Source organism: Passer montanus, unplaced genomic scaffold, assembly GCF_014805655.1.
Source record: "Passer montanus isolate IOZ18808 unplaced genomic scaffold, ASM1480565v1 scaffold3, whole genome shotgun sequence".
In the NCBI taxonomy this organism is placed as follows: domain Eukaryota; kingdom Metazoa; phylum Chordata; class Aves; order Passeriformes; family Passeridae; genus Passer; species Passer montanus.
In genome coordinates, this window is record NW_024367707.1 from 20,394,956 (window position 1) to 20,417,894 (window position 22,939).

A 22,939-nucleotide genomic window follows, 5' to 3' on the forward strand; every position below is an offset into this window, starting at 1 on the left:
GCTGGTGGCGGCGGCGCTGGTGGCGCTGGGGGTGCCGCCGCCGCCGTGCGCGGCCGCCCGGGCGCTGGAGTGGTACACGGCGTGGGTGAGCACGGCCTACGTGGAGCCGCTCAGCAACCGCACGGTGCACGGCAGCACGGAGAGCGGCCGCTACGGGGACAGCTCGCCCAAGGAGAGCGCTCGGGGCCATGTGGGCATTCCGCGCGGCGCCTCGCCCCGCCACATGGAGGGCTGCGCCGCCGACACCGACTACGACGTGCCGCTGCCTCCCGGCGGCCGCGGGTCCCCCGAGGGCGACCCACCGACCTGGATCGCCCTGGTGGCCCGCGGCGGCTGCACTTTCAAGGACAAGGTGACCAACGCGGCGCGGAAGCGGGCGGCCGCCGTGGTCATCTACAACGAGGCCCGATTCGGCAACAGCACCGTCTCCATGTCCCACCTGGGTGAGCTCCCCGCGCTCCCGAGGGGTCGGGGCGTCGCTTTGTCTAACGCCGGTGATGCGGCTCTGCGCGCTGAGGAATGGGGATGTAGGGAGGCAGAAATCCCTGTGAAAATGGTACAGAAAACCGGGGTTCTGTTTTCTTTCTTCCTGTAAGGCACGCTAGGGAAAAAGCCGGGACCGTCTCGTGTCTCCCGAGTTACGGGCCGGGCGTCAGGGAGGAAATGCGGCACCGCCGCATCGGGACCGGCAGCCGTGTGGCGGACTGGGGTGGGAGGCTTGCATTTCCTTTAGGGATACCTTTTTGCCTGGTACCCTGCTACAGCGGTCACAGGTAGGCCGCTTTCTGCAGGCCTTCGGAAACGCACCAGATACCCCGAAGATGCCTCCGGGTGCTTTTGAAGGGACAGCTGTAGCTGTTTGAAGATAGCTTTAGAACAGGCTTTGTTGTAATAGCTTCGTCGTCCTCTCCTGCGCAGGTCTGTTGCGAGTGAGAGGTGTAAGCGTCAGGTAATCCTTAAACGCTCGCAAATGCATCAGGAAAACTGAATCCTGGAGAAGGATGTTGGCTTGTCTCAACATACTACTGCTGCTGTGTAGCCTGCAGAAAGGTTCTGTGATTTTTTGCCGAGATAGGAATCCAGATGTTTTGTCACCACAGTCCCCGCTTGGGCTATGACACAAAAGACTTGCTGAATTTTTATAGTTATGACAGTATTAAGTGCTTAAATCAAAGAGGTGGAAAAAAAACCTTGGCAGTAAAATCTGTTTGCTTTTGTAGATTTTTGAGAAACTGGAAGGTCTTCAGAGGAGGACGGGAAGACAAGGCAAACAAAGTAAAAAATTCTGTAAATGTGTGCCTCACGTGGTTTTGCTACAATGAGTTTATTTGTGCCTGGGCTCTCATTCCTGGTTGTGAGGAAGGGAAGGACCAGGGACTTGGATGAAGTAAAGCCATAATGTGTTTCTAAAGGAAACAAACTTATTTTCTTAGTGTAGTGAGCTGAAAATCTCAGCTAGGGAGCTGTTGCTCTATTGCACGTGTGATTTATCTGTTTGAAAACAAGTCTCTCCTCTTGGAATACCCAATGGCACCAACTGGGGGATTGGAATCATGATTATTGTTCTTAGCCTGCTGCTTGCTTGAGATCAGCCTGGCCCATTTCATATTCTTAGTTCACTGTGGAAGTGGAGGTGAGATGCTAGATAAAACGAACCTTTGGTTTTGATCCTAGGTGGTGATTAAGATACTTTGTTGTGTAATACTGTTTTCATCTGAAACAGTTTCTTTTTTTGCTTTCACCCTGTATTGGCCAATCAGTGCAAATTCTTTTCACTCATTCTTCTCTATTCCCCATTGTAACATCTCATAAGTATTATTTGCTCTGTTGTTGAATTTTTTTTCTGCTTCTCCCATTTTGCTTATTTTATAATTAAAAAAAATAATTCTCTTTTCTGCTGTCATCTTTGTGCTACGGAAGACCTTCTTGGGCTTAATACTCAGTTTTGGACTTCACTAGTACAGTTACATCTGCCAGAGGTGTAAAGAGGGGTGCTCTCTGGCTGCTGCTTGTTGGGTTTTTTTTCCTTGAACTGGCAGAATGTTGCTGATGAAAGTTCCACCTATGTAGAGCATGTGATTTAATATAGTGCACGTATACAATAATACATTTGTATTTATACTGACTTCATAAATGCAGGTTTGACCTTATGATTGTTTGAATGGGATTATAATAGATTGGAATATAATTATAAGCTGTGATGTAGTCGTAAATGCTTGTTTCATAGTTGACACTTTCAGACATCAAATGTTTAAACACTTTCAGTGCACTTTGGGAATAAAGGGAAGAGGTACTGTTAGTGTTTTAAATCTTAGGCTATTTGAAGGGAGATGATGGAAAGGTCTGTGGAAGATGGCAGGGAAGAATGTTCAAGGTAAAGCTATGGTTTACGGGATCTACATTTTCATTTCTGTGGAGGGATTTGTGAACTGGCACATAAGGAAGCAAGCTTTCCTTCTGGGAGGAGAGCTGAGGATAAATACTCTGGGAAATCTGCAGTGCAGTTACTGAAGAGTGGAGTTACATGCATAAGTAAAATCCGCTTAATGCGTTTGCAATTAGTGGCACTGAAAATGATGTGAGATGGAACAGTGGTTATGGCTGGTAGAGATGCAGCCCAAATTATGTGAAGGTGACAGACAGCTTTTGTGATCTCAGTGCCATCTTTTCATTCTCCTGGAAAACCTAGCCTTTGAATTTTCTGGGATGTATGTGATACATGTGCACTGTTTTTTTGGTTGTCTTTTTGGTGTTTTTAGACATGTTTCACCCTGAGTTAAAAGAAAGGTTCTTGATTAGGTGAAGAAATTATTTCTTATAGCTGGTGTCAAAGCATTTAAAAAAGGACAAATGTTCCAAATAATCTGTATTTTTCACTTGTAATCTTCATGAGTGCAGTGAGTAGGGATTCTAACTAAAGTTTTGGAACAAGAGAGTCGAGAATTTCAATGTGTAGCCTTGAAATCCTCCCCCTTCTTCCAAAAGAAGGTTCTGCAAATGTGACTCTACTGATATGTTGCATTTCAAGCCTTTGCTCTCTGTCCAAATTACATTGTTCAAAATGCTGGATGACTCCTCTCCTCGAGGAAAGTAATAGTGACACAATTTCATGTGTGGCTGGGAAGATTTTTCCATTGAAAACTTCTCATTTTACCCAAATGACTTGAGGAGTTGTACTTCGTTAACTGAATCTGAACGACAGAAATTCAGACTTCAGTTTTACAGACTTGGCAGGCAGTCCTAACTCCGTTCATTTTTGGTGATTATGGTGAACTTAATACAATACAGAAGCTTCAAATTGCTTTCCAAAACCAAGGTAAATATTGCACCTGAATATTAGCTGGGAGTGGGTTGGAGAGGAATCTGGAGAGGCAAAGTGTGGAGTGTTGTAGAGACCAGACTAAGGAAGTTAGGGGAAGGCAAAGGTATATTGCAATGGAAAGAAAACAGGGTCTTCTGGTTCTATAGTTTCCCTGTTACACTTCATGCTGGGCACCCAACCATCTCTGTATCCCCCCCAAGCTAGGATTGGTGATCCTGATCAGAACAGAAATTGCTTTATCGTAGACTATGGAATGAAATGCGGTTTTGCTTGAAATGCAGGGATGGGAGGCAGTGGCTGTAATAGTTTGAGGTAGGTCTGGATTAGGGCTTTAATTCATGGTTTGTGGATTTAAGGGAAGCTTCGGACTTAATTTGAGTGTATGACTGGCTACATAATGAAAATGGTCTTTGATTTGCCAACATACATCTAACTAGTTCTTTCCTCCATTGTCATGTTTTTTTAATGCACATATATTGAACAAAACAGATGCAAATTACTTTGTGCTCATGATTCTATAAGTTCTTGGCATCTCCAAGCAGCAGAGTTAGAGTTATTTTGGCATGTAGTTCGACTCTGTTACACTGCTTGCAGGACTACTCAGGATTCTTAAATAGTGCATAATCTCTGTATTACTGCTGTTTTCTACTGAAAGTTTCTGGTACTGTAACTGCTGAAAGGACAGTGGCTAGCTTTAGTAACACATGACTCTGTGATGTTTAGTTAGTAATGCTGTTCTGAAGAAGCAAGAGTAACTGCTTGTATCTGTCTTATCTATAAAAGTGCATATGCTTTGGTACTCAGGTGGAAAGAGTATGTGTACCAGCGGTTATATATCCTCCTCGAGGCAGGTGAAAATACAACATGCACCAGAGATTAGGTGAGATGTGTTTGGGGTTAAGACAAAGCTTGTTATGGGATTGTTAGTGTACTGTTAGCATTTTTTTGGAACAGGAGCTAAAAAGAATATTTGGTGTTAGTTGTGGCAGTATTAGTAGGGTGCCTATGCTTAAATAAACCAGTGGACTGACCTTAGACATTTTTACTAAGATGGTGGAACTCTGGGAGCTGTCTGACATTTTTCAGGAGGACAAAAAGTAGGGTGTGTCTGTGATCAGTTTCTGTCATCTGTGATCAGATGACAGAAAAATATCTTCTTAATCTCTTTGCGTGAATGGAAATAAATGTAGTTTGTTGTGCCTGCAATCAAGATCTGTACCTGTCCTACTTCTTCCTCATCAGTAGAGTGCTGGTTTCCTTTTGCAGGAAAATATTGGGAGTGGTAGCAGTAAAACTGTCTGCACTGGCAGGAAACATACCTTCATCTTCAGAGTTCCAAATTTGCCCTTTTTTGCAAGTATCCTAAGGATCTGCCAGCCCTGATAATGTTAAAAAGCACAGACCAAATTTTAAGTGGACACAATTTTACTGAAGCATCAATCAAATCTAAAAAAAGATGTTTATTCTAGCAAAGTAAAAATGTGATTATATATTGTAAAACCAGGAGGTTATAGGAAGGCAGAGCCAATACAACATGATTTCAGTAGATGCATATATGTGACACTTGAAGTTTTCTTTATAAATGTGATTTGAGGTGTCTGAGTTGTGTGGCAGTTGAAGAAGTTGATGGAATGACTCACCATCATTTCAGTCTTTGAATAATGAGTTTCAGAACAGCAGGCTAAAATTAGCAAGGAATGAGTTAAAACCCTTAGTGTAACAGGCTGCTCAGGGCAACTGCTTCTCTGAGACTGCTCTTGTTCCTTTTGTAATCATGGATTGCAATTATTTTTCTCTTCTTCCCCTTCTGTCTCATGACCTTCAAGGCCTCTGTGTTTAGTTGCGTGTATTTTTTTTATGGCAGGTTCATCACCAAATCTTTAAAACAGTTGAAAGCTTTTAATGGGTATTTATTTAAAAATGTATGGTATGCTTATGTTAATTCTAAAAATGGAAGGTGTCACACTGTCTAGCAGCCATTGTGCAAAAGTAGCCTGACTTTCATTTCAGGGAAGTAACTGTCTGATAGTTGGGCATTCTGGTGACAAAGCAGAGAAGGACAATACTTATTGTTGTGGGGGTTTTTAAATACTTCATCATTAGAAACAGTGCAGAGAATCAGATAGCAGAATTAAATTGATTTAAGGTTTCAGAACTGAGGTGGAAATTTACTGATGAAAAATCCAGGCTGCCTCTAATCTTGAAACTTCCTTTTCCTTCCTTAAGCTTGGATGAAACCACATAAATCTTTCCAACATATTTGTTCCATTCCCTGGCCATCCTTAGGCACCCCTGCTTCCTTAAGCTTGGATGAAACCACATAAATCTTTCCAACATATTTGTACCATTCCATGCCGTCCTTAGGCACCCCTCCTGTTATTTGTAACTCTTACAATTGATGAAGGACACAGGACCTAATTTCTTGATTTGGGTGTAGGGATAGCAGTTCTTAGCAATGCAAGATAAATTCCCACTTTCATATGTTTTATTTCTTGCTTACTCCCTGTGGACTTGTGCAGGGTCAGAGAGCAGAGAGTGTTTCACACTCTTCTCTGAGTTTCATGAAGCTCTCTGGTAGTGCTTTTGTGCTGTTTCAGAGAGAAGAACAATATTTATTAACCAAGTTGTAGTATGCTTGGACTTGGGGTATCATGTGGATCAACACATTGTTGGTGAGCAGAACTGATTAGTGGAGCCTGGGTACTTGTCTGTCTGTCCTCAGCTTCACTGCTTTGTGTCTCCAAGCACACCCACCAAGCAAGGCAATGTAGATGGGGTGGGTGTTGCTGGTGAGCAGAGTGGGGTGCCTGAGGGAAGGCACAAGTTGGTGTAACTGCAATGCTATTAGGAAAATCCTTTTTTTCCTGGGTCTGGATCTGGCAGACACCATAGGTGTAGTGGTTCTTAGAGCAGGTGACCAGAGGTGGGATGATTGTGTTAAGGTGAAGTTGAGAAGGGAGGTTTATTCAGCTAACGCCTGGAACTTTTAATTTTCATCCAGACCAAGCTATACATGCCTTATGGAGGGAAGAGTTCTACATACACAAGTGAAGCTTCTGCAAAATTCTTGATAGCAGAATGGCCAGATTGAAAAGCTGTCACAGCCTGACAGCTTTTTTCCTTCCTCAAATAAAGGAATTTAGTTTAAATAGTTCAGGCAGATAACTCTTTGTCTTAGTAGGCAGAGGTGGCTGAGGACAGAATGCAGCTTTGAATTTTGAAAATCCCCATTTGATGTGATGCTATAAATAAGGAAGCCATTTCTTCTGGCAGAGCTTCTCTGTAAGGAATCTAACACAGCCAGAAGGGAAAAAGGCTTTAACCCTTCAGGAGGAGGTCTTGTTGCAGGTAGGTAGTCTGTTGTGAATCTAGAAAAGGTAGCTGTAACATTACAGCTTCAGATTTTCAGCTAGGAAAACGCCTCTCTTTTTCTTCCTTTCTCTCTGAATCAAGACTAGTTTCACTTTTTCTCAGAGGTAGGAGAGCAAAGTAAACTGAAGCTGTGACTTACTGAGGTGGCAGCAGTGTTGGTACACAAAGTAAGAACTATTCAAATGAAATATAATAGAACGGTGAAAATGTGACATTTTTAATAGGTACATTTGTTTGTAATTTGTTTTGTAATACTTGGGCTAGATATTTCTGAGAATACTGGGTATTCTTCCAGAAAAAAAAATGGAGTAAAACACTAGTCACAGAGGCCTTTGGATTTTGCTAGTTGGTCTTGATAGTATCTTACTGGTTTGGGTGGCAGTATGTTGCCTAAAGGTTTTGGGTTTTTTTAAAATTAGGTTTCTTTCATATGAATTGAGAGCTCTAGACATCTAATACATTAGAAAAATCCTTTTGTTCACTGGTCGCAAAAGAGTTACAAAGTATTTCTTGACAAGTCCTTGTCACAAAGTCTCATTACATTTTGAATATTTAGTATTAAAGAATCTGTAAGTATTTCAAAGTTTAAAATAATTTATTATTCAATTTGTTATTAAATATGTGAATATTTTTTGTTTATATATCCAGTGTAATTTGGATAAAGATTCAGATTCAAACTAAATTGAAGTGTCTCTCTGTGATGTTCACATACTGTCTCCATCTGCAACTAAAATTCCCACGCTGACAAATGAAAGACCAGCTGTTCCTGAGCTGCAAGCTAGAACTTCAACTGCTCCGAGATGAGTTGTGTGTGACTTGTCTGGATTTTTTGCATGGTTCCACTTCTACTTCACTGTAGAATGATGACTATAGGCCTTGAACAGCAAAGATGCATCTGTTGAGCTTTATCTTGTGTTTGAGAGTTTTTGAAAGTAAATAAAGGATTCTTTACCAGTAAATTTTCTATCAATTCTGCTATGCTTGAAAAAAAGCACTGGAGGCTTTCCTATAACTTTTCTTGCTGATCTCAACTGAAGAGGCCAAATTACCCTCAAGCAAGAATGCCTACACTTTTACTGTGACTACTGACTTTTTTTCTTTTTTTATTCCTTCCAACAGGAACAGGAAATACAGTGGTGATAATGGTTGGCTATCCAAAAGGAATAGAGATATTGGAGCCAGTACGAAGAGGGATTCCAGTAACAATGAGTATTGTTGTTGGCACACGACATGTGCAAGAATACATTAGTGGTCAATCAGTTGTGTTTGTAGCCATCGCCTTCATCACCATGATGATTATATCACTTGCTTGGCTCATATTTTACTATATACAGCGTTTCCTCTATACGGGATCACAGTTTGGAAACCAGGTAAATGGAGCTAATGGCACTTAAGAGTATTGACCTCCTTCTCCTGTCAAATCAGTTGCTTAACTTTGATTATTTATTGGGGCGTTCTTGAAGATCTGTGCCTTCTTCCTATTTTGCTAACTGGGAGTGCTGCTCAGCAGCAGTCAGTGAGGCTAATAAGCACTATGCTAATTGGCATCACAAGTTTGACTACTTATAATTATTAGATGCTCATATGAAGTAATGAGAAATACATTTAGCCACTTGTCAACAGCTTCTTATGTGATCTGTCACCTAACTGAACTTCCTTCCTTTTGACATGAAAAGTTATTTTCATTCTTCAGTAGTTTTCATTCTGAAAGTACTAACTTCACTAACCAGACTTTTTTAATGGAAAGAGACCATGGTAAGTTGGTTTCTTTTAAATTTTCTCATAAAACCTACAAGTTCTTCAGGGTGGAATTTTTTGTTCTAAAGCTTTATGAAAACTACTTTTGGTACCTGTAATTCTACAACTCCACTGTAGAGTTACTGAATTACAGCAGAGTAGAAGGTGTGTGTCTGGTAAGATTCAGCTCTCTTGTGCTACTCAAGGTACTGAGAACAGTGAGAGTAGTGAGGAAATTTGGAAGGAGTAATTTTGCTCCTTATTTGCCCTTCTCACATTTCTGTACTTAAAAGAAAAAAAAGGCTGGCTTTCCTTTTTTCCCCCTGAGGAAAGTACTTCATCATAGAACAGTTTAGGCTGGATGGGACCTCTGGACTCCTGTGATCAAGAGAGCAACTTATATGGAGTTGTTGAGGATGCGAGGATTCCATCTGAATTTTGAAAATCCCTTAGAATGGCTCTTACCTCTGCTTTTCAGCTGCTGCAGGTAGGTTAGGTTACTTCCATAATCATCAGCAGCTCTACCATTTGCAGGTTCTTTTTTTTATTATTTTTTTTATTCTCAGTTCAGGAAAAAATGCTGCTTCAATTAGTGCTTAGCATGTGGACTTCTCCTACCTTTTCCTTGATGATGTAGATGCTAGCTTTGCAGGAGGGAGGATGGGATTTTTGTTTGCTTTCAGAAGTCTGAACTCTGTTTAGGACTTCAATGACTCTTCTAGGAAAATACTTAATTTCTCTTTTCAATAACTGAGGATAACACACAGGACTTCTGTATTGGTTAACCTTGTGGTTTCCCTGATGTTTTGATTTCCTAGAGTCTTTTTTAATAAGCTTTAAATCTTAGCATTTACTTTCTGAGGATACAAAATTTCTGTGAAGCATTTATAGGAAAAGGGATGTGTTTCTGTGTTGTAACAGTTGTTTGGTGAAGAAAGTTGCTTCTTCCTGTTGCCTTCTAAATATAAAACTCACACAGAGGAAAGTTCACATGCTTTATGAAGCATTGTATCATGTACTTTAGTTTTAAGGATGTGAATGTGATGTTTCTAAGAAACTTGTGCCACAGACTCTTAATAGGTTTTTGCTATTGTCATCCAAATGCCAGTAGATTTTGCCAGTGCTTGTCATCTGAATGCCTCTTAAATAAATGAAACTGTCTAGCATTAGAAGGTTATGCCCTTTTCTCAATACTTTCTCTTCTAAAATAGCCATTGAAAATAAAAATGATGCAAAGTTGGAAAATGTTTTGATGATGTTAGTAGAGATGTATTATTAAGAGTCTTAAAGGAATTTTGGAAACAAAAAGCCGATTTCTAATCCAAATCTTGTTTTGCTTGGCTTACAGAATTTTAATTCAATTAAAACTAAAACTTGTGAGTTAAATATGTTATGCTTTAAGTTTAAAGCAAGCTGGAGTGTAACTGCTAAGTGAAGATGGGTATCTTAAGATTTAGTCTAATATTAGTTTAGCAGTAAAATTACAGAAGATCTCCTTGCTACTGAAGAGGACTGTGCAGAAAACCCTGAGAAGGTGGAATAGGCTTCTGCTGTTGGTTTTGTCCATTTCTGGGAGACCTTTCAGACTACTTATCTTTAACACCATAAAAATTTAAAAAATCACAATTTTCAGTACTATACATTTGTAAAATTATATATGTCAGCATAATTCTCACAGAGAAAGGCTGCCATTATGGGTTTGGGGTTTTTTTATTCCTTTATGATATTTCTTTACTGTGGGTTGCTGCTAGACAGGTCAGCATCTGTCAACTGGGAGTGTTTAGTTTCTCAGTTCCTTGCAGTAGCTGGCACTTTGTCTTGGACTATAGTACTGCTTTCTTTTCTTGCTTCCCCTCTAAGCATAATTATACTGCATAGTAGTCCAGTATGGTGCATCATGTCTGTAAAGCCTTTCTTGTCATCTCCTTTGCATAATGTGTCCTTTCAGTGCAAAGCTTTGTCCAGTGCAGGAGACAGCGTTTGGCTGAGGGGAAGTATTAATAGCTACAAGCAGCCTTTTGACCTGGTGGTCAGCTGTAGGCTGCCTGGCAGGATTCCACCTTCTCCCAGGCTGCTGCAAAACCTACGGTGTGCTTGCTCATGGGCTTGCTGAACTGGAAGGTCTGGTTATATGGCTGTTGTTACAGCTCTGCTTGCCTCCAAGCCTACACGGGTTTCAGCTTTCCTGTGTGGGAAGGGCCCTCATGCCGGCAGTCAGGGTGCGGGGCTGCAGCTGCCCGTGTGCTCGGCTGGGGCTGCTCGTGGAGCAGGGCACTTACAGAGCCTCAGGAGCACAACTTACTGAACATCTGCTGCCTGGAAATATTTTATAAACTAATTCATTGCCCAGAGAGCAATTTAATTTTTTAGACACGTTTAGAAGACTCAGTATTAAAAAACTTTGAAATGTAATTCCTGGAACTACTGTCTATACTAACACTTAAAAATCTCATTTCAAGGGACATAGGAAAGAAACCAAGAGAGCCATCAGCCAGCTTCAGCTGCATACAGTGAAACGTGGAGAAAAGGTAATTCAGTGTCTCTGGTTATTGCTGTAAGTTTTAAAAATGGTTGTAATGTTTTCAAAGAATTTAAACTAAAGTTACCACAACATAATTGAAGTGTGACATACAATTCTAGGCTTATGTCAGGGCCTAGGCTTAAAAGGCAGAATTTAAAATTAAGGAGTCAAGTCTGAACTACTCATGAAATTAAGGCTACTTTGTTGCAAATAATATCTGGTTATACAGCATGTATAGGGGACTGGTACTATAGAGATGAGGAAACATTGTTATCTTTTCAGCACTTGAAAACATCAACAAGTGGATTGCAAAATACTTCCGTACAGTTCTTACAGCTGATGTAATCTGTTTTCTTAAAAGAACATTTATCATCTTATTGATCAGAAGACCTTAAAAATATAAAAAGCTTTTAAAAATAAAGCACTTGTTTAATCTTTTGACATATAATATATTAAGGAGCTGTGTAGGCTTAACCTGAAGCATACATTTTTTAAAATACATTTCTATGTTATGAAATAAAGCTAATCTAAAAATTAAAGCAGCTTTCAGGAAGTTGGCTTTGACAGCCTACGGCCTAAACTCAGCTGTATTAGAATAACTGAAGTAGAAAAAGCCAACATTTTGAAAGAAAATATTTTAGTTGGAGTTTCAGGAGTGCTGATCCTAGATGCAAAATTAGCTTCTGACTAGATTTCTGCTGCTACATAGGAATTTTTTTCCCCTCAACCCGTGTCTTACTTGATGAGTTTTTATTTAAGGACTGATTTACTTGGAGATGAAAAACAAGGGTTAGGTTATTTTTAAGTCTATGAATAAAATCAAAGTGAGAAAGGACATTGATATGTAAAAACTTTAAAGGCAGTAGTCCAGCAGAAGCTGATCATGTGCTACAGAGAATATGTCCTCAAAGGACATTGATATGTAAAAACTTTAAAGGCAGTAGTCCAGCAGAAGCTGTTCTGTTCAGGTCTTGTGCTACAGAGAATATGTCCTTCATTTAGTAAATCGGTTTTGAAACTTAAAATGTCCCAAAAGTGTGTTTGAACTTCCTTGACTTTTCCTTCTATGCTTTCAACATGCTTAAATAGTGTATTACAAATATTTCTTAATTTAGATTATTTTTTGATGGAGCTCAACATATATTTTGTGCTGTGAACAGAGGGATATTCATACTTCAGCTACAGAGAATATGTCCTTCATTTAGTAAATCGGTTTTGAAACTTAAAATATCCCAAAAGTGTGTTTGAACTTCCTTGCCTTTTCCTTTTATGCTTTCAACATGCTTAAGTAGTGTATTACAAATATTTCTTACTTTTATTTAGATTATTTTTTGATGGAGTTTAGCATATATTTCATGCTGTGAACAAAGAGATATTCATACTTCAATTCATACAATGGTGACATTAGAGGTCAAGAAAGACAGAAGTGAACCCAAGCCTCTGTAAAGCACTATCAAAGCATAATGTCAGTGTAGGAAGAAAGAGACATAGAAGGGTCATGATGAAACCTGTGTTAAAAACCACATGGAAGATGTTAACCACTTTTAAAGTTGATGTTCAGTAAAATCCTCCAAACAGGACTTGTATTGTATGATTTTTGCAGTATACAGGGAGTTCCTTCCAATAAATAGACCCTTGATTAAAGTAAATAAAATGGGGGAATTTGTTGTTATACAGTATGCTGATTATTCCTCTGAGTGCCGTGTTCATTAAGAAGAGTAGAATGAGATAAGGTTAGAATCTCTCTGTTAAAATAGAGCTTTTGTGCATGGTAGGCCTCATTAATGTGATTTGAATCAACCTGCTATCAGCAAATTTATGTGAGTTACTGATGCAGGGGTATTTTTATGAACTAATATAAATTTGTCTGGACATTTGTCCTGTCTACTGTAAATGGCTGAAAGGAAATATTTAAAGAAAAAAAAAGTCTGTTTCTTTTGTTGTGATACAATACAGTCTTTCATTATCCCCACTTGAGGTTGAGATATTTAACTAAAAATAGGTCATATATTAAAAGTGTATTTACTATCATGTAGCTTTTTCCTGAGAAGCTTATGGGATTATTGTAAAATGGACACTCATTTGAGTATGTGCTACATATGGTGTGCTTGGATTTTGCCTCTTGTACAGAATAAAAAAAAATTTGTTATAGAATAAGCACTTCACTTTGCTTACATTAGAAAAACAGTCTTAATGTGATTTACTTGGGAATTTAAGGCATTAATTGTGTTAATTGATAGCATGCAAAGGACGGAAATATTGGCCTTGAACTTGAAAGTTTCATTGCAGACCTAATTAGTTTAAATGTTTGTATTGAAACTGAAGTGCTTTAGTAAATTGTAAATCAAAAATACTAATTTTTTGGGATGAAAGCAGAGGAATTTTCCCACTGTCTGTTCTTCTAGTACTTAGAATTTATGCAGCCCAATTAAAGTTGGATTCTTTTTCTCGTATTTGGAGCTATCCATCATATTTACACTGCGACTCTAAGCATGTTTTCCAGAAGACAGTAAGACCTGTTAGAAAAGATATTTAACCCTTAGATAAAAGTAGAAGTGGGGAAATTATGTTCTGTGTAGTGTGAACTTGGAGAAAGGTTTTAAACCCAAATTGCATACTTGTGTTCTCTTCTGGCTATGAAGGAATATTTGCTAGGATGTGGTAGAAGAAAGAAAAAGGTGAAGAAGAGGTTTGCAGTATTGAACCCCAAAAATCTCTTCCTGCTCTTGGCAATCTTTGGGACCATTCGTTCAGAATTAGTTTGCACACTTTTCATTTGTGCTGATCTCTTAAAGTGTTTTCATCTTATAGCTCCTTCAACTGAAACATTCACTAATATGAACAAAGCCAATGTGTGAGACTTAATGAATTACTTAGGATGCCATGTATAGTTATTTAAATTAGAAAATCTGTGTTTGGCTGCTTTTAGGATTTGATAACTTGATCAAATTACCTCTTGATAGAATCTCAAATGAGGTAGATTTTTTAAAATTTGCTATACCATTTAGTATATTTTGCATTCTTTGAAGTTAGCTATTACACAAAGCTTGGTCTGTAATGAAGTGTGAATGTAATACACTTAAATGTGTTGTCATATTTAGGGTTTAGATGTTGATGTGGAAAACTGTGCTGTGTGTATTGAGAACTACAAACTGAAGGACACTGTCCGAATTCTGCCATGCAAGTAAGTTGTCATAGTTATTCTTTACTCTTTAGCATGTTTTTCTGAAGAGATGGGATGAATTTCCTATAAATTCTTCTGAACCTCTGGTGGCAGAGCTGAAGCTGCAATTTGTACGGCCTGTTAAATGTTGAAGGGCACTGTGAGACCACGTAACACTTCATATGTATGTGGGGGCAAGGGAGCAAGTGGGACAACTGTAGGGGTAAAGTAGAGCTTGCTTAAATTAGAACTGTACACTGTTGAACTGATAACTGTGTGGTGTCTTTGTGGTTATTAGCATCTCCCCTTCAGAAAGGTGGCATGAACCAGAAGGTTTCCAGAACCATGTCTGTACTAGTAAATTGAGCAGCAGCTAATAGTCAAGATTATAAAGGAACGGTTTATTTTTAAATTTTTTAATTTAATTTTTTAAAAAAATTTTATTTTTAAAGGTTTAATTTTTTTATGTGTTAACTTGCACACTGTTTGAAGGAGGGATATGTGGCTTTCATGATGAGTTCTAAAGAGCATTTCTTTTCTTTAGGCACATTTTCCATAGAACATGCATTGATCCTTGGCTTTTGGACCACCGAACTTGTCCAATGTGTAAACTAGATGTTATCAAAGCTCTGGGATACTGGGTATGTTGCACACTACTTTAATCTTCAAAGTAGAAGTACAGTCTAGGGGGCAAGACTTCATGTAACTGTTTAGAATGAGAGCAGCTGTTATTGACAAGACTTGAGAAGCTGGGAAAAGATGCAAAGAGTAATTGAATGAGAACTAGAAAAATAAGGGAATTTTATGGGTAAGAACTTAAATATATTGAGCAGTTTATGAATCTTCTTTGATAACCTGTTTTTTCTATCTTCAGCTGATGATATTAAGGAATTTGAATTGGAGGTGAGACTGTTTGCTCAGGCTGCAAAAATGTAACTGAATTAAATAAATCTAGAACTTATATTTGATGTTGTTGAGAACTGTGATTCAGAGGAAGAAATTACAGTTTTTCTACATAGAGTGTATGTGTACTTCCACATATGTCCCATGATTTATCCCTGTAAATGAGCTGGTACTTAAAACCTTCCTGAAGACATTCACCAGAAATTGGTTAAGTAGAGAAAATGATGTGCTCTCATTTCTTTCTGACAGCACCAGAAAAGAGAGATGAAGACACATGCGGTAGGTTACTCAGTCACTGTTGGTAAATAGTCTTGAGTTCCACTAAAATGCTATAGGCAAGAATGTACCTCTCTTATCTCCTACTGATCTACAGAGATCTCTAGAAAATAGGGCCTTTCCTTTCATACACTAGGTCTGTGTTTTGACCACCTTTTCTCTTACTTCATTGCAGAGACGTACCAGGTCTGTGGAAGACTGTTAGGAACTACTGTATTGTTTTGTTAAAGGGGACAATACTCTTGCTATGTAATATGTATATACCAGATTTTGGTGCTTCTGTGTATTAAGTCAGACTTTACCTGGGAGTTGCAATCTCTTTGTCATGTGGAATAGCTATTGCTACTTTAAGATTGCTATATTAGCAGCTTGGTTTCTGCTCACATTCAGTTCTTGGGGTAGATGTATCTTGTGTTATATGCAGAAGGACGTATCTTTTTGAATACAAGCTGACAACTGAAATACTGGAACCTTCAGAATAATGATATTCCCTGAATTTTTGCTGTTGCAGAGAATACTGGTGCTAAGCCCAACCAGGAACAGTAATAACTCCTCTGCTTTTCAGCTAAAATGATTTTTGGAAAGCAGATTGAATGGGATTATGTTAAATAGACAAACCCAGTTCATTTTACTAATGAAATGAGGAAAATGGGCTCTGTGTTTGCATCAATCGTTCAAGTCTCACTGAAGCTAATGTGGGAAACCATTCAGGAATTTTTTTCTAGCTTAGTTTTCAGTTTGATCCAGGTTGCCCAATCTAGTCTGTGGAGTGATTGCCTGAATTTTTTTACTGATGTGAAGAGAAGAAGCGCAAAGAGCAAGGCAGCTTCTCTCAGCACTGCGCTCTGAACCTGCAGAAAAGAATATGCAGCCTTACAGAAATATACTAAACCTTCTGCAGGGAGGCTCAAGCCTCAGTCTTTAGTTATGGACAACAAATACTTCAGATGGTTTTACATATTTAAAGGCTTGAAGTAGAAGAAAAGCACAAAGTCTTATAACGTGGCTTTTCTAAAGAGCTGACTTCAGTGGTCCAGTTCTTTATTAGGCTATTTTTTATGAGAGGAGGAACTGTAGTTCAGTGTGTCTGACTGATTTTGTAGAGCATTACTAAATTTTGTAGTTTCAGTGCTTATTTAACTGTTTAAGTTTTGGAAACCAAAATCATTAATGCTCCCTCCCATCTGCAAATGTAAAGATTGTATTCAATTGTAGAATGTCTATAGCTCATTAAAATTCAGTATGTTTTAAATTATGCTGATTTGATACTAAAGAAAGAATCAGCCTAGAATTTCTTAAATTTTAAGATGGGCCTTTGCTTTTTGCTTGAGGAAGGGGAAAATACTTGCTAATAAGCAAAAAGAATAGCTACTTAAACTGCAATATGTTTGCTTATGTATTAGTATCATCAGTATATCTATGGCAATGAAGGTAGTGTGTTTAATTGTAGAAACAAAACTGTATGTATAGGACTTTGATCCATTCTGAAAATTAATTCAGAGTTGTAGAGCTCGTGCTATATAATAGGTGAAATAGATCCCTTTGCCTGTGATACAGATGTTGCATTCCTGCAAAGTGACAAGCCTGTGTGTTTGTGTTTTGGGAACAGACTTCAAGTTAGACTGCAGATAGAGGAGGAGAGACTTTGGTTCTGATGTAAATGTTTGTTCATCCTAGTAAAAAAAAACAACTTGGCCAACTACTACAGTGAAAAAAACAGGACTTCTGCAAAGTCAAATAATCAATAGGTTTCTTCAGTGGGACTTTATATGTGCTGAGCCTGCTCCTAACCTCCAGCAATGCTGTCGCTAGTGTTGAAGTAATCCATCCAAAAGGCTGACTGGGTGGACTCTTCCTGTTTCTGCTCTTGGCTTTGGGGTGGCTTTGGAGAAATGGCTTTCTTTTGGTTGGCTTTCTTTCTTGCAGTCAGACAATAACCTTGAAAATGGACAATATCAAGACCATTCCCAGAAGTGCACATGTAATAGCTAAAAAAATGGTCTTTTTTCCAATAAGGTGAGGTTACAAAAGGTGACACGGAGGAATGTTGATGTCTGATGGTAGACAAAAGTGACAGTTAAATATGTTTCATTTTGAAGGGGGACCCTGAAGATGTCCTTGAAGTTCCAATACCTGAATCCATAAGTGGCAGTGTTTCAGTCGGAAGTCTGAGTATTGCTTTGCAAGATGATGACAGAAATGAAGTAAGCGAATTGTCAGCTTCCTCCACTAATGAGTCTGTATTGCAGTGTACCAGCTTGAAAGAGGATGCAGGGGAAACCACAGCATTGCTTGGTAAGTCATTCAGAGTTTCACTGGACAAATCTTAGCACTAGATATTGCATTAGAAGCCCTTCTCTAGCTGGTGTGAACAGTTAGTACTGCAGTGCAGAGCACACTGAGTGTTGTCACTACTGGTCTTCAGAAAATACAAGCAGATTTTCAAGGAACTCTGTTGAGCTGAAAATGACTGGACGTGGGGGAAAGAAAGATGTAAGCAGTGTCTTAAGAGGATTACCCAGAGAATCTCGAGAACCTGAGATATACATGAGTATGAAGATTGTTGTCAGAGTATGGATTGATGTAACAGATAAAACATATTAAAATGGTAAAACAACAAACAATTTTTCTTTTAATTCCTGATTTCTAGATGTGGATGGCAGTAATAACCGGCATGGAGAACATCTATCTAATGGAAATTCCCACTGAACTGCTTCATGGAAGATATCTTGAATAGACTGTTGAAGAACTATTATTTTTTATTTAATTAGTATGGACTTTTGTCTAGTGAACAGAAAAAAATAACAATGTAAATTATTTTACCTTTCAAACTTTTCTAGCTGGTGTTCCAAAAGGGCTAATAACTAAAAATTTTGTACACAGGAGGATTTTATAAAATCTCCTCTGGATGTCTCATCCTAAAAAAAAAAATGCAATAACCCTTTTTCTGTAAGCATTGTTGCAATGTCATTGTGTTCCAGAGGGCTGTAAGAAAGATGAAGACTAGGCAGTGAAAATAATGTAGAATGTGTAACGGTTAAATATTTTGGATGCACTATTTACATTCAGTATGTACACATGGAGAACACTTACAAGCTATGACTATTAAAATGTTCTGAAAGTTCTGAATTGTTGTAATTGGAGATGAATATTCTCAGAAAAGACATTAACCTTGAAGGAATCAAATAACTTAATGGATATATGTTGCATATCCTTTTCTTGTGATGGAAAAATTGCTGTTTGCAACATGTAACAAATACATATTCTATCTTGTAATGTGTTCTACTCAGCATGGATGTTGAGAAAAGGAAATCTCCTCCATCCTTCTAGCTTTCTATACTGAATTTGGCAGTAATAAGTTGTGCTAGGTGGTCTTCACGTGCTGAGCATGTAGACATTTAGTATATGCACACTGGTTACCTCTTTCAATCTTAAACAGAGGTAAAGGGCTAATTATGGCTAAAATATATTTATTAGTCTATTTATAAGAATTTACATAATTTCTTCTTGCTCCTGTTCCCACTTGTACAAATTGAAACCATTCCTTAAGAAATACAAAATTTGGTTTTGCTTTGCTTTTTCTTTTCCTTTGCATAGAGATGCTGGAATTCTCCTGGATATTCCACCTTAGGAGTTTTGACTGGGTTTGCCATTAGCTTTTATTCCTTTCTTTTAGATTAGCAGTTACTGTGCCTTATAGTAAAACACTTAAGAAATCTGAAGCATCTGAGAGTACATATAAACCCTGGCATCTCCCATTATGACCTCTTATTCAAATATTTATATACTGTAAGTGGTATAAGGAATTGCTAAACTGTTTTGTAAAGAAATATGTATATTTAAAACACTACTTAAGGGTATTAAGTGAATTGTTTAGGATTTTAGCATTGTCATGTTATAAATAATACGCTACATTCCTCAGTTTTCTTTTGTAAAGCTGTTGCTACAGATTGCTTAAAACAGTGTCTTTCACTAGACATTTGTTTTAGAGTGTATTTTGTTTTTAAAATGTATATTTGGAATGTTTTTAAGAAAATATGCAATTCTTTTTCTAACTTACATTGAGCTTCAATAGAAGCAATAACTTTTTTTTTTTTAATTTTAAGATGAATGTTCCAGAAATGACAGAGGGAAAAATATAATCTGAACTTCTACTTTGCAGAGCAGATGTTTCACCCTAAATTTCCTTAAAAAAAATCCTGTTAATGCCTACTTTAAAAAAAATCTGCCTCTTCCCTGTAGGAGTATCACTTTTAGGTTTACTGGAAAACTGTCAGGTTGTAGTTCTGATGTCACCAGCAGGTGCAAGTTTTTGTGATGCCTTTATCTTACAAGAAGCACATGAGAATGGAATATGACTGACCAGCCATCTCCAAAACTGAACAAATAAGTAAACAACCCACAACTAAAGCAGACAATGTGTAGGGACACTTACGTCTCCAAAAGAAGCTTATCAACATTTCCAGAACTGCCTTTTTAACTATCTCTTCAATATTAAAAACTAAGTCTTCTCCCTCTTCTTTAACACAAAACTGAACATTGATGTAGTAAATGTTGAGAGGGTTTAAATTCTAGCTCAAGGAGGAACCAAAAGAGAAGTTATCAAGAGAAGTGTTGTCGGTCTGTGGATTGTGTCTTGCTGATACGTACAGCACAGTATTCATTCTGGAGAGGAGAACTGTGGTAAGTGCTTGAGCTTTTATGTGATACCTATAAAACCAAAAGCTTTTCTTAAGAATTAAATCTGAGATCTGGTAGAAAGAAGAAAATCTAAGGAACCTGCAAACTGAAAAGTGTGCTTATAAAATCTGGTGTGTGCTGACTTAAAAAATATCTGAGTGTGAAGACTCCTGAGGTCTGTTTCACATGCTGCCACTGCATCTCTTTCATTTCAGTCATTCACAAAAATAGTTACAGTTGTTTCAGTCAAATAGGTTTGCACATAGTTGATCTTTGGTATAGATAAGCCTTGTGAGGCCAGCTGTGTTGCTGAGGAGTGATGACAAAAGGCCGAATTGCAGTGCCTCCAGCAAGCAGTTTGCTCTCTTTGGAAGCACCATGACAAAAATCATCCGAAGCGAATCACCAGTCTGACCTCAGTCAAAAAGCTGACATGCATTAGTAAAATGAGAGGTAGGATGAAAAGTACAGGGCAGGAAAAAGACAATCTAGGGAGCTTAAAACAGTAGCAAGAGAAGCTTAGAAACAAGAAGCAGAGGACCTGCTGTTCCAGCTTATCTATTAAGTTGAGTAAAGGGGTGTAGGCTGCTGTAGGTAAATACAGGTGCACAGACTTTGCTGATGTGGATCCCCACTAAACTGGATCAAACTGGTATTGCTAGTTTCTGACACTTTACCTACCAAAAGCTTGTATGAAGGTCAGAACTAATGAGTGATTTTTTCACCTCCTCACAGCTTTTTGTAGGGTAGGTGCCTCCTACCCTAGGAGGTAGGTAGGTGTAGGGTAGGTGACTCCCTTTCTGACACTTTACCTACCAAAAGCTTGTATGAAGGTCAGAACTAATGAGTGATTTTTTTCACCTCCTTACCGCTTTTTGACTCCCTTCCATTTGGGGAAGCTATAATCTGCCTCTGCTGCTTCAGCCATGTCCTGTCTAGTGTGGGAGCTGCAGCTGTGTGTTGTGGGCTCCTGCTGCCTCCCCCTGCCCTCATCACTTTTCCTAGCTGCACAGTTTAGGTAAAACATGCAGGAACTTGTCTTGGACACCTCTGTCCCTTTGTTAGATTTTGCTGTAATTGGGCAGAGTGCTGCTTATTGGAGGCATTCCTGTGGTATCATTTTACAAAAAGCTAAACTGCAGAACCCACAGGAAGCCTAAAACCCCCTCAATGGTAATGCTGAATAAATCACTTGGGAAGAATCCCTAGCACGAGTAGGGGATGCTGGTTTTTGTGGAATAATTTCTGTTACTGTTGTTTTAATTGATACAGCTTTGCTACTGCTGCTGTTTCTGTTAGGGAGAAATTTAGTGAAGTGATTTAATTTTATTTTTTTTTTACAAAAGGAGCTATGAACATGTCAAAATGAGTTCCTGTCTTAAGGAAAAAACTGGAGGCCCTCTTTGTTCAGAAATTTTAGTTTATTAATAATAATCTATATATGGCAAACTAGAAAAAACTTGGTAGTAACTAATTGTCTAAACTGTCTTTCAGACTTGATAGCAAGGAAAAATGAGCCACAGACATTTCAGATCTGAAAGCATGTTCATGATTTAATTACTTGCAGTACCAATTTAACTGGAAAGTCTGGATTTTCTTTTGCTAATGACTCCTAGACTGGATTCTTCTTTGGCTCTAAGCAATGCTTGGAGGAGATTCTTGGCATGTACTAGAGAAGTTTGATAGGATAGCAGTAAGTCCTTTCCCCTGCCTCTTACCCCCAGCATTGCATGTGAATGTAGTCCAGCAGTTAGTCCTGTTGCCAGTAATTAGGGCTAGATTTTAGAGGTCTACTGGAAGAGTTGTAGGATTATTTACCTACACTGGAAATGCCTTTAATCCATGCTGACTTAATAAATTGCATACCAGTATATTCCTGCCAAAGCTGGCCTCTTGGGAATTCTGGTGCTGTTTAGGTTGCAACTGGCACAGAGAAACACCATTGCAACACCTTTGTCAAGTGTGCAAAGCTGTTTTTTAATTACCTATTGATTTGGGAATGGTCATTCAGGTTTTTTGGCTATCCTGCAAGGTTCCTCTACAACCAGCTGGTTGTAGTTGGACAGAGTCCAACAAGACTGTCCCCCTTGGGTAAGTTGAAGGGATGCAGTTTTATAATAGGGCCATGGTGAATTACAGTTCCTGAAAAGGAATATGTCAGCTTAATTTTTTTTAACTGAATGCCTGTAAAAAATTGTAATCTGTCTCTGAAACTGATCTTTACTGGATGTGTTCTTTTCTCTCACAGGTGATATGTGAAGATTTGAGAATTGGAATTGATTAAAAGTGCACAAATCAAGCTGAAGGCTTTTGGTTTTGTTCAGTATGGGTCCTGATCTCTCCTCAGATATCCTACTGTATTGCAAAACTTGATTTAAGAAAGTTTTTAAAGTAGAATGCCTTTATAATTGCATGTATTTGTGTGAAGAGTGCATTGCCTGAGACTGTCCATTATACTTCCATTGGACCTGAAGCTCCTTTTCACCATCTGAAACATGGTAATGTTACTGCATTTTTAAATGAGCATATCCTTCATTCAGAAGAGCAGAGTAAGTTTCCATCATTTTGTTAGTCTGAAGCTTAACTCCAAAACTTTGAAGCCACTTACTTCTACTATAAACAAATACCTGCAGACAATTATTTGAATTTGCTAGTCTGTCAAAAACTATTCACAACAGTCTTTTATTGTAACCTTGAACTAATTTGGTTGCATTGTTTGGATTAAGCACTTGTCTTTTCCATTGTGTATGTACAGTCGTAAGAATGTCAAGTTATGCATTGTTGTTGTAATTTAATGGCTAAAAGCTCAAATTCCATAATAAATTATACAGACCTTTTAAAAAGCAATGTCTGAGAAGGTGGAGGGTATTGTTTCCTTTGGTACACTTAGGAAGGGGATCTGAGGAACACACACCACTAGCACAGCACAACACAAGATTAATTTATGCTGGGTAGCTGTGGGGGA

At 38.4% G+C, this 22,939-nt stretch overlaps 1 protein-coding gene and 1 non-coding gene across 2 annotated transcripts; both read left to right on the forward strand.

Moving 5' to 3' along the window:
- Window positions 1-6: 6 nt before the first annotated feature.
- RNF149 (ring finger protein 149) lies at window positions 7-22,821 on the forward strand. The gene is made up of 9 exons (XM_039714269.1): window positions 7-443; window positions 7,814-8,064; window positions 10,891-10,959; window positions 14,054-14,136; window positions 14,660-14,756; window positions 15,268-15,297; window positions 17,394-17,589; window positions 17,945-19,977; window positions 22,223-22,821. Exons 1-8 carry the CDS (start codon window positions 224-226, stop codon window positions 18,001-18,003), a joined length of 1,005 nt encoding a protein of 334 aa, XP_039570203.1. The 5' UTR covers window positions 7-223; the 3' UTR covers window positions 18,004-19,977; window positions 22,223-22,821.
- LOC120504761 lies at window positions 20,283-20,395 on the forward strand. Its single transcript, XR_005628114.1, has one exon. It is a non-coding gene; the product is annotated as a small nucleolar RNA SNORD89 (small nucleolar RNA).
- Window positions 22,822-22,939: the final 118 nt, after the last annotated feature.

Coding starts and splice junctions, on each gene's coding strand:
- RNF149 (XM_039714269.1), top strand. CDS start 224: ATGGAGGGCTGCGCCGCCGACACCGACTACGACGTGCCGCTGCCTCCC. Junction 15,298..17,393: donor GAGAGATGAAGACACATGCG/GTAGGTTACTCA, acceptor TTCATTTTGAAG/GGGGACCCTGAAGATGTCCT. Junction 17,590..17,944: donor GGAAACCACAGCATTGCTTG/GTAAGTCATTCA, acceptor CCTGATTTCTAG/ATGTGGATGGCAGTAATAAC.